Source organism: Ruditapes philippinarum, unplaced genomic scaffold (assembly GCF_026571515.1).
Source record: "Ruditapes philippinarum isolate M1 unplaced genomic scaffold, ASM2657151v2 ctg5909_1_1_1_1, whole genome shotgun sequence".
Classification (NCBI taxonomy): Eukaryota; Metazoa; Mollusca; class Bivalvia; order Venerida; family Veneridae; genus Ruditapes; species Ruditapes philippinarum.
In genome coordinates this window covers 58,937-70,865 of record NW_026855922.1, presented here as the reverse complement: position 1 = coordinate 70,865, position 11,929 = coordinate 58,937, and the positions used below count along the sequence as shown (strand labels likewise).

At 29.8% G+C, this 11,929-nt stretch overlaps 1 protein-coding gene across 1 annotated transcript; it reads right to left on the bottom strand.

The window, feature by feature from the left end:
• Positions 1–415: 415 nt before the first annotated feature.
• On the bottom strand, positions 416–1,470 carry LOC132744812 (angiopoietin-related protein 1-like). Its single transcript, XM_060733592.1, has 2 exons — positions 1,393–1,470; positions 416–943 (listed from the first exon to the last, which is right to left on the bottom strand). The coding sequence occupies exons 1-2, from the start codon at positions 1,468–1,470 to the stop codon at positions 416–418; spliced, it is 606 nt and encodes a 201-aa protein (XP_060589575.1).
• Positions 1,471–11,929: the final 10,459 nt, after the last annotated feature.

Sequence of the window (11,929 nt, the reverse complement as noted above, 5' to 3'; positions counted from 1 at the left end):
TGAGTCAATGAAATGTCGAAACAATTATTTGGAACTTCTCACAGGCTCTTAACGAGTAATTAAATCCTTATCTCTGAAGTATAAAATTGTTGCTTATTAACTTGTTATTATCTATACATTTGTTTGATTGTATCAGTTTAAAAATGTAAACATGTTTATAGTTATATTGATGTTAAATGTCATTGCCATATAGTGAATGTCGGCCAAAGACAATGCTCATTGTCGATTTGTCAATAAACTTGAAATTTGGAAAAAAAATCAATTGTTTCTCCTTATCTTCATTACAGATTTCTTGAGCGAGTAATGACCCCAGCAATTTGTCCAAGTTATGCCCTTATTTGTCTCTAAACCATTGGTGTGTGGGTACAATCCATTTAGATTACTATGATAACAATCTGTGTACCACCAAGCTCCGCTAAACTGCACTGCACAATTCCTCGCCGCGTTGGTCATTATCACTGTCTTTTGTTGTGAATTGACTATTGTTATGAAACGACATGGAATCGCCACACGAACCGCCATATCCTCCAACCGACAATCTGTATTTATCACTCTCATGATTAATTCTGAAGGTGGAATACTCAGCATAAGCAGAAACTGGATCAACATTGTCAATTTCAAACGTTTCCAAGCATACCTGGAGTGAACTGTTGTTTATCGTCAAATAGTATATATGTTCAAGTCCGAGCCAATACTCGCTACTCCTGTTCCCAAATCCATTCTTGTAGTCTTCCCAGTTTCTGTAGAAATCTTCTGATCCGTCTTGTCGGCGTTGTATAACCGTCCATCCACCATTGGTCATATCACACCACACATCAGTAGCAGTACTTCCAGTTGGTTTTATCACGTACACACCGTCCTCGGTATAGCCTTGTCGATAAAACGCAAGACAGTCAACTGGCTCGGGTTGCTTGTGAATTCTTTCTACTTTTTGACTGCCTTCCTGTAAAACATGATAATAAACGCTTCCTTCAAAATTAAACATTTTGCTGATTTTTTATCTCTATAAATCACGATTTGTGTCAAACACATGTCAATTGATCATTATCAAAATAAAAATGTATATTATATATATTATGAGATTATAAGAAACCATTAGATATCTTAAACGTAAAATACAAATATATGTAATATCTTAAGCTATGAAAGATGAGCTACTCCGAATTGGCCGAGTCTTTGATATAGATGACATTAGGCGATTTAGTTTATAATACATTTTGTATATACATTTGTATTTTTATAATTAATGATTAATAAGAATTGTTTATAAACATTCTTTTTCAAAAAGTAATAAAATTGACAGGCACAAACCTTTAAGACAAGTTTAGAAAAACAAATACTAGATAATTAACACAAAAATATAAAAGAAATAATTACTTTTATTATGCTTACTTTAATACACGTTTTTGACACCTTCTCCTTTCTTATTCCCCGGATAATAGTTGCGTCAGCATCATCATGTTTGTCCATGTTGTAAGAATCATCAGAACTACAATAACATGTAGAATTATTTTCAACGAAGTACGACGATGGCATTTCAAGACTTTGACATTGATAAATGCATGACACCAATGATTTACCATGAAGTACAATTAATGTCGCATCTGTTTGTGGGATATAAGACAGTCTATCTAATTTAGATTCAAATTTAGTACATTCCTTTTCCAAAATTTGTGCGTTTGAAAAACAAAAATAAATCGCAAGAAAAATAAAAATGAAATATCTGTTAAGAAATGCAGCAACCATTTTTTCGCACGAAATTAATTACTTTTCAATTTTATCCTACCCAATTGACAGCAAATTGCAAACTGAACCCGCTTAAACAATTTCGAAACAACAAAACATGCATGCAAAGAAGAATTATGAATAATTTGCAGCGCTATTGAAATGGAAAGAACATAAAAGAATAATATTATGTCGGCTATGTTGATAATCTATCAAAAGATCAATTTACCTGTATTTAATAGGATTAGTTCTACAAAACCACATTTACAACAAAATATATGTAGAAAAAGCTGTCTTGGTTATCAACAGATGTAAGACAAATTTTTGCATGTAAGTGAGATTAGATTAGGAATCAATTTTTCTATTTTTTCTCCTAAATATTATCTTTTTTATCATCAATATACCAAATATAAAATAAGGAAACAGAACGAACCTTTATCCGAGAGTGATAGTTAGAACATATATAACAAGTTAAATGTTGATGCTGCACATCAAAGACGCCGCTAAATGATGTGAACAGTCACAGGTAATGTACAAAATCAAGCACTAACCAATTTTTTCTCCATGTTCTTGGTATGTGTCTGCAATTCTGAAATGTTTGTCTGTTGCGCTGGTCGAAGCAAACTAAAGTGGATAATAACAAAAGAAATTGAAATGATTGGTATACTTAAAATTTATTCAAGACACTATGTACCGAGAATATGTCCATTTAGATATCCGTGCGAATTGCATAATGTTCAAATGATTTTGAGAATTTTACAAATAGCGAAAATATATATAATCAATTCTTTGTTACGTATTGCTTACTTATTTATAAAAGATTAAACTGCTTGAATTAACAAAAGATTGCATATTCGCCGAGAATCTAGGCATAGGACCACTAAATGTAATAAAAAATCTAGGCAAAAGAGAAGAATCGTCGGGCACAGAATCCATCAAAATAACATATTGTAAAAATCTGTGATACGTTTTTAAATGAACGTACTTTTTTCACTCACGTTTTTAAATGAACGTACTTTTTTCACTCAGTTAATCTAATTAACTTAAATGTTAATTATTTTCATGAATAACATGTAGCGCACGTTTTGCCTGTTTTGCAAAAAAAAATATTTCCGGTGCGTCCGTAGCGCCAAAATAATCTCCGTTGCGTATTTTAGTGATACCTTTTGTTCCCTGCCCGAATTTGGTTCCCGTCATTAGACTATAGTGTGGAGCTAAGGGTTGAGGTAGAACTGCCTCTCTGATAGTGGGCAAGGTTTAGGCTTTGTAACTTGTAATTTAATAATTCGTCAAGTTATATTGATCATAGTTGTCCTGGTTCCCTCCCCCCATCCCCGTCAACGAAGACTAAATGCTAGCATATTGAATTTGTCGACAATTTAATGCGGAGACGAACTTCAACAGAGACGAAGCAAATGAAGTGACTGACACTGCTTCAGTCGTCACCACTCTCAACGGTTAAGTTTAAGAACGATCGACTATAGACTGGCTCATTGGCACGTTATTTATTACTTAGATAAAATTAGATAATTATAAAAAGAATATGATATTCCAACTTAACACTATCACTTCAGTTAAACGTTTATTTTAATCCCTTAAAGCTCCGTTACATGTTGTACATCAGAAAAGCTATTTGTATCAAAGGTGCTAGTGTCATTGATTTGACCTAAAATGTGTTTAACCTTGTTATTTATGCAATAAAATATCAATATACTAAAAAAAAAAATTTTATAATAATATAACAGTGAAATTTTTTTTTACATTTTACATTTTTTTTTTTTTTTTAGCATTTTGATATTTTATTGCATTAATAACAAGGTTAAACACATTTTAGGTCAAATCAATGACACTAACACCTTTGATTTGTATTAGAAAATTTGAAATCAATGTGATTTTGTTAAAACAAAAAAAAATGCACAAAATCAAGTCTTAAATTTGCCCCATTGCTTTACGGACAAATGCATATCTACATGTACAAGACGGCGCGTTCACGCGCCGTCTAATGAGTCACACATAATATATTGTTCTGGAGAGTATACATACTATAGATGTACAAGTAAAATGGTTTCCTGCGGGGAACATTTTTAATGATATAAAGATATTTCATTTAACTATTTTCAACATTGTTTGGGGTGGGGGGTAAATAAACGTTTGTATCAGGAATATAGTTGACAATAATCGATCAATATAGAAGAATGTCTTATGAAACTGGTAACCGTTAAAGACCTGAGACCGGAGAAGGTCGAACATAAAACAATTATTTCTTTTTAAGAAAATGATTAAATACCATTTTCTGAATAATTCCGAGCAAAAAAAATAATAAAATAACACACAAGTTTACGCAGAAAATATCTCTATTTAGTATGGCAGATGCCACTACGAATATTTTAATTTTGTAGATTTTCAGTATAAACAATTTATTGTTTGTAAAATTTGAGATAGATGTTAAAGAAACATTGATAATTTTCAAACACATTATTCAAGTTTTTTTCCACCTTAAACGGTAAAATAATTATAGAAAATTAAAAATATCACGGAATAGTTTTTTGTTGATAATTAGGTGTAATTCGGACTCATTCCCTAGAGGTAAATCCGTAACGTACCGGCAAACGGTATTTAGCTAGTTTTTCGAAAAGGTCAATTAACCAATCATGTACGGTTTACAGATCACATGCTCCTCCATGTACCGAAAACAGGTCACGTGCTCCTCCATGTCTCAAAAGTTAAACGCGGAACAATCGAAGTAGCCATGGTTAAAGACGTTTTTTAGTGGTGTTAGACCTATGTATGCTTTCCGGTGAGAAAAACGTGGTTGTAAAAGATAAATTAGGAAACTCGAGCAACTCTTTTGACACTAATATAGATCCTCACGTCCATATCTTGTTTTTATAAGAAAGGCTCATATATTATAAGAGTTTATGTCATTGGCTGACAAAAAAAAAATTATATTTAGTAAATGATACTTAGGATGGGAACTAGTTATGCATATACCTTACAATCTTTATCATAATGGGAAAGTGATATGAATTAGGTGATAAATCTTAAATAATATTATTTTCTGAATTTTTACATTTGATGTAGCAAACAAAACAACTTTTAATGCTCGGTTAAGGTAGTACACCTCTTATGAGCACTATAAGGAACTGTAAAAAATAAACAAAATTTACCGTGTGGTTTATGAGTTATTGACATTTTTCTGAACTAAAACTGTGCCATTAAAAGAGAATTTTTTCAGAAATGAGGAAACTCTAAAGAATCTATTATATCATCATTATGAAATATGATTTTATATTGCTCATTGTTAAGAAACAGATAATGAATGACATTCAGGTAACAAAATTAAACAAGCAAAACGATTGTTTCTTAACGAAATGTTTTTTAATATGTATAAAAATGTTACCCTACCCCACCCACTTTAAACACTTATTTGACCATTTCCCTATGTAAAAAGCTTTATTTAAAATATCCTTAAAAATTTCCTCAATGATCGAGGGGCTGTTTTCAAAGTTTGCCTAAATTTTCTTAAATGTATATTGGTTGGTCTTGCAAAATATAATATACTTTTACCGTGTAATTTTTATTTTATTAGTCTTTGAAAATATCTGGTATCATAAAATTATTTGCAATTAAATTTGGCATTATTTAGCAAATTAATACCTACAATAATTATATAATTAAGATTGAAAACCTTTTTCTTCCATTAGGGATCTTAGTGATTCATAAAAAATGTTAAAAAGAAAAAAAAAGTTGCCCCTTCTTGGTTTGAACCCAAGCCCCTCAGTTTCAATACAATTGACAGTGATTCTAGCCTATTTGAATACTCTTCAAAGTGGAGATAGTGCATTGGAGGTGTAGTACCTTAAGTATCATATTGACTTCATGAAAAACACCTTTTCTACGCTAGATTGTTTACAATTGTTTTGTTTGTTTCTAGGACAATCTGTCACCTTAGTGCAGTAACGGGTTAAGTTCTTGCACTAAGATGACGAATCAATCTAAAATTAATATGCATCATTGAAACAATTAATTTTTACAATGCTGTCAAAATGGAAATTTTGAGCGTGTTCCTGTCATAAATATTTATTATTTGAATAGCTTATAAATAATGGAGCGCTTTGATTGTTTTAACAATTTTGTGAAAATAGGAATCAATTGATTGAAATGATCCTAAATACAATAAACAATGAGGCATATGATTTGTTAACATGTTGTTTATTCTTATTTATCATGCCATTAACACGGTTACAGTGCACTTCACTTATAATCCTTTATTTGAATTCTTTATGTTGATGAGTTTATAATAAGCCTAACAGGGAGATCTTGACAAAAAATAATCGGCCGAAGTAAAACTTGCATATGTTACTTCTAAGATTTCGATACTAATGGAAATGTAAGCACAGCAATGACATAATAAGTTCTTGGAGCTTAGAAAAAAAAAACGTTTTGTAAACATAGATTTTTATATTATATTACTGAAATTGATGTTTCTTCAAGTAAGACAACCTCCATTTTACAGTATTGCAGTGTTCCTATTACTTGTTTTTACGTTTGACTATGCATATGCAATATTAACAGTATAATTAAAATAATCACGTATGACATATTTGAATAGAAATAAAAGGATAATGGATAGTATGAAATCAACAAATGTTTTATCGTTAATTTAATGCAAAAAGCTAAAATTAAAAATAACATTAAGAAGAGCTATGTTATTTGAGATAAGTTGTTGTTAGAGCCATTTTACAGCTATTTTACAAACAGCTTTCAAATTTTAGGAGAGCCGAAATACCGTTTTGCTAAATCTTGGATAATCTGGTATATTATCCTATTTTGTTATTACATCAAGATAATCTTTATTGGTATCAAAACAATTTTATATCAGTAAATGCCAAATCCCAAATGATCAACTATAGAGTTCATTCTTTTTGCTTAATATACACCGGTTATACTGTCACATTGATATTTGTACCTTGTGATATAGATCTATAGGTATATCATAATATTCATTGTTTTTATCATTTTAAGCAAAAATATAACGGATCGTTCTTAACTAGCATAATTTAGTATCTGTTTCTATTATTTTGTCATTTTTATTTTTTTCATTGAATTATGCTTGTATTTCGCTTCCTGTCTTTGAAATCATACAAATATGATATTTGAAAGTGAAAAGTAGAAAGAAGTATTAAATTAAATGAATTCAGTATGCTTGCTTTACATTCTCATCTTAATAGTATTCTGCTTTGATAACACACGTGTACATCAGCTTAAAAGAATTAAAAATACAAAAATAAAATACAAACATGTACATTATATAGAACTTACTTCACTAGCAAAATATATGTTTCAATTACATACATAAAATGTCATACTATTTTGACACTTATTTCGGAAATAAAGGCAGTTTCTTTTGTGTTTGTGTGTGTGTTTTTTTATTTATTTCAGACGCAGAAAAAGGTGTTCTTTTAAATGTAAAGCATGTTAACGTATATCTATGGAATATATACATGTATTGTATATTTTAGATTTTAATATTGTGCTTATATTATCGTTAAATACTTTATCACACCATATTAAGTAATTCAATATATTTACAGGAATCGGAAATTCTGTTGCGTTTATTTGCCGGCGTTATGGCAAATCGTATAGAAGACGATCAGCTACATGTCGTCACGAGCAGGTACACAAGGGGAAGGTACACCATAGATGCTGTGGGACATGGTTCTTAAGTTTCGGCAAAGTGCAAAGACATTGGTTTTAAAATTGCATATTATACATGAAGTACATAGCTGTCTGATATTTCTACATACGGCTTGAGGCTTGATCGAGTGTCTAAGATGGAAAGAACACAAAGAAATGGTTACATGTAAATAAAGAAAAACAATTAGATAATCCTGGAGCAATATATTGCCCTATTATTTGCTATTAGCAGCGATATACAATGTACTCTTTGTGTTGAGAAATGAACGCATTATATATGTTCCTATAAATAGGTACAATTAAAGTACAAAATTTCTTATGAGAAACCCGGTTATAATAGCTCCAACACCGTTAAATGCAACATGGAAGCTATATTTACATCAATAAAGTGATAGTATTTCTAAATTCTAATTTGTTTCAGTTGTTTCAGAGCAAATAACATTTGATTTCTCTGTGGCCTGAAGTGAATAAGATCATTATTCGCTGAAGAGCGAAGATCATATCTATCATTTAATAGAAAAAAACTAGTAGTTCAGATATATATTTTGGTGCCAGATTATGTTCGCTTTTAAAAACCAATAAGCCATGTGGTATTTCAAAAGTAAGCAGATTAATTTTGGGGGTTTTTATGTATCCGATTTGCAGTTTTGTCCCTTTATAGTATTGCAGTAGTATTGACCAAGCTAGATACAAGTTGATATTCTCGTTATTGAGGAAAAAAAAACACCAAAAAGGTCTTAAGTCTCCCCGTACATTTAATCAATGATGTTATATTTTCGATCCTTGAAGATCGTTCAGCACGACATTATTGTTGTGTATACATGTTATGTGGTACTTTTAGTTTCTCTTATTTTGGCCATTTTCAAGTTGGGTGGTTCCAGTATTCCTACTTGAATACTGTATAATCACCCTTAGGATATGTTGCCTGCTTTTTAAATTTGTCTTTTGACGTCTTATCTGTGATATGCAGGTTTCATAACCTCAGATCCCCTTTCAAAATTCCATTTTATTTAGTTCCGCCCATTGTTTTGTCGTTAAGGGCAAAAATGTTCTTTTACTTGGCGACCATACGCCGCTTTACATGGAATGGCACAACTTTGTCACATTGAATGTTCCATGATAACTGCCGTGTGAACACATCTGCGGATGTTTCTAAATTCAAAATTTCACCATTTTCGTGTTAAATGTTGAATTCTGCTCAAGCCGGTGCTAGGGGGCGTGGACGGTAGTTTGCACTTTCCAGTACCGTCCATGAACAGGCTCAATCAAACCGAGCCTGCAACATTTTCAATTTTGTTGTGTTGGACTTTCTTTAGGGATTCTGTTTTTATCTATTTTTTAAGACTTTTTTTGGTGTTTTTTTCTCAATAACGAGAATATCAACTAGTATCTTGAGTCTTCTAGCTGCGTACATGTCAATGTTAATAGAATCTTATTAGAATAATAACAATGATTTCGTTACATTTTCGTTTTAAATCTTGACGATAGTATAATTTAACTTGTTTCATCGGCATTGTCACAGTATACATGTGTGCATACATAAATGTGATTATATGACATATTTATATAGTCTAAATTAGAACATTAATACATAATACCAAAATTAAATAATAATCTTTCTTTTGCCCATTCTTAATATAACTATATATTTTTGTGAAAAAATATTGCGGTGATGCATTACCTTTCTATCTACAAAAGAAGTAAAAACTTTTAAAGAAGTTTGCAGGCAACGAACGTACACACATGTAATTAAAACTAAAAATATGGACATAAAGATAAGCAATTACAAGTCAAGTCAAGTCAAGTCAAAAAACATTTTATTCTCTCATTCCATGTACAAACATGACATAATGGAGTAATAAACATGAATAAAGTATAATGAGGCTCAAATAACAGTTAATTAACATACTAGCGAAAAATATAATATAATTGTGCTTCCAGTTTTTAGGTACGTGGAGAGCCAAAATTGTTGTGTATATATATTACTAAAACATATTAAATAATAAAGAAAGCTAGTATTACATTCAAAGGTATTTTTTCATTTTTTCTCGTCACACGCGCACGCACACACACACACACGCACGCGCGCGCGCGCGCACACACACACACACACACACATCACATATATATGTATACTTTCTATTTCAACAATGTGTAGTTTCAAGTCATGCTGTGTATTGGTATTTTCTGAGAGGGACTGTTTTCATTATACCACTCTCCTGCTGATAAGAGGGCCTCATGGTAAATAACAAAGAACAGTCAATTTTGCAGATTATAAGTATGCATTGAAATTCCCTGGTTTTCTCAAAATGCATGTTAGACATAAGGCGTTGGCACTCAGGCTAGTTAGTTACATAGATAGATGGCCATAATTTTTGTAAAATAAAGAAAAAATATACAAAAAATACAACAAAAAAACATAATGGCATAAATGCATATAAGATATTATTGTCTCTAAAGCAGAATTTTCTATATTTATCCATTTATCCACATTTCTTGCCATTCTGCATAAAAATATATAACTTAAGAGGCAATTCCTCATGTTCAAGATTGAAAGAGAATATTAATTCATTGATTTTAAAACAATCCATATACTGTGGTGTTATGTTTTTCAACCATGAAATGCTTGCATACTTTTAAAGATATAAATAATTAAAAATTTTCCATGAAATATATAAAATTGATAACTTTATTCAAGATTTCTATATTAAAAATTTAATGTATAAAGGGAATGCTTTCATACAAGAGGAAAATCTCAAGTCATGCTGTGTATTGGTATTTTTCTGAGAGCGACTGTTTTCATTATACTGGTCTCCTGCTGCTAAGAGGGCCTCAAGGTAAATAACAAAAATGCATATGTATGCAATATTATTTAAAAATTTGTGTTTTTTCTTCCAAAATACATGTAAGACATAGATAAATGACTATAATTTTTGTATAATCAAATGTAAAAAATAATCATAAACGCATGTTAGATATTATTGTCATTATTGTCTTTGAAGTGGAATTTTCTAATCTTATCATAAAAACTGGTTTAAAATCAATATCAGTGTTAACTATTCTAGAAAGACCTCATATCAATATTTATCCACATTTCTTGCAATTCTGCATTAAAATTTGCAGCATCTTTTAGTTTCTGAACTGGGAAATGTTGTTTTTTTTATTTATTTTATTTAATTTTTTTCTATTATAGATTTGACAAATTTGCCATGTCAGTTTTAACGCATTAAGAAGATACTATATTTTAAAGAAAATGTTTAAATACATGATTATAAAAACTTTTGCAACTTACTTTTCACTTTAACGCAGATCTTTTTTTCTTTTTTTTTTAATAAAACAGTTACAGAAGATTAAAGTGTCAAAAGTCATGCTGTGTATTGGTGTTTTAATATGGTACCCTGCTGATAAGAGAGTCCCTCAGGGTAAGTAACAAAAGGCAGATGATAAATATGAATATAAATATAAAAGGCAATGTAAATTCTGTATTCTCTGGATGTTGGTGAAAATAAATTTCAATACAAGTAGTACAAAAAAAAAAAGTAAACTGAAATATTTTTGCGTTTTATATTAATAAACTTATAAAAATAATCATATTGCATAATTATGTGAAAAAAGAAAATTGGTTGGTGTCATCTCAAAAATGGAATTGAAAGATTTTCTAATATCCATGTCAGTTAAAGTATACTAGTGTCCCACAGGTACATATCAATACTTAATTCACACATATCAATACTTAATCAACATTTCATACATACCACCATTATATATAAATATTTATTTTCAGAATAATATATATCTTTTTATATTAATCTTAGGTAATTCTCAGTTTGAGAAAGTATAAGAGAGATTATAAATTAGATAAAAATTGACAAAATTTAGGCCAGTTATAAACATATTAATTCTTTAATGTATTAAAGGCTGTTAATGCTTTAAATCATTACCTAAAAAAAAAAAAATAAAAAATAAAAAAAAATGACTGAATTTTGTTTAATTAGCATTTCAATGTTTCATATTTAATTACCATATTATAATAGAATAGAATCATATCAAATATCAATTAATTTTGTTTATTTATGCACTTATCAACATTTAAGTTATAATTATTTATATTTACTTATTCTAACAATTGAGTATTAAAGTACAAAATCAGTAAAATTAATGACTTTGAAAAATTATTGTTCTAATATTTTACGCCATATTTTACAAAATCCAATATTCACAACTTCAAATTTATTATGAAAAACTATTATACAGATGTCTGTATTTATCAATCTTTTTGTAAAAGTCAAATTGCTATTCATTGAAATATTCATTGAAATAAAAGGTAACTGCTTAATATACAGTATATAATAGGACTTGTGCACTTTTGTGGACTGTACTTTTTATTAACTCTGTCAGATACTTATATACAAATAAATATAACTCTGTGACCCTGCACACAATACTAATTATAATGTTTTGTTTGTTGTTGTTGTTGTTGTTTTTTTGTTTTTTTTTTAAATAAAAG

Bases quoted from the DNA above. Each gene is read 5' to 3' on its own strand.
- LOC132744812 (XM_060733592.1), bottom strand. From the start codon at position 1,470: ATGGACAAACATGATGATGCTGACGCAACTATTATCCGGGGAATAAGA. The intron at 944-1,392 runs GTAAGCATAATA...CATGTTTTACAG, and splicing joins TGTCAAAAACGTGTATTAAA to GAAGGCAGTCAAAAAGTAGA.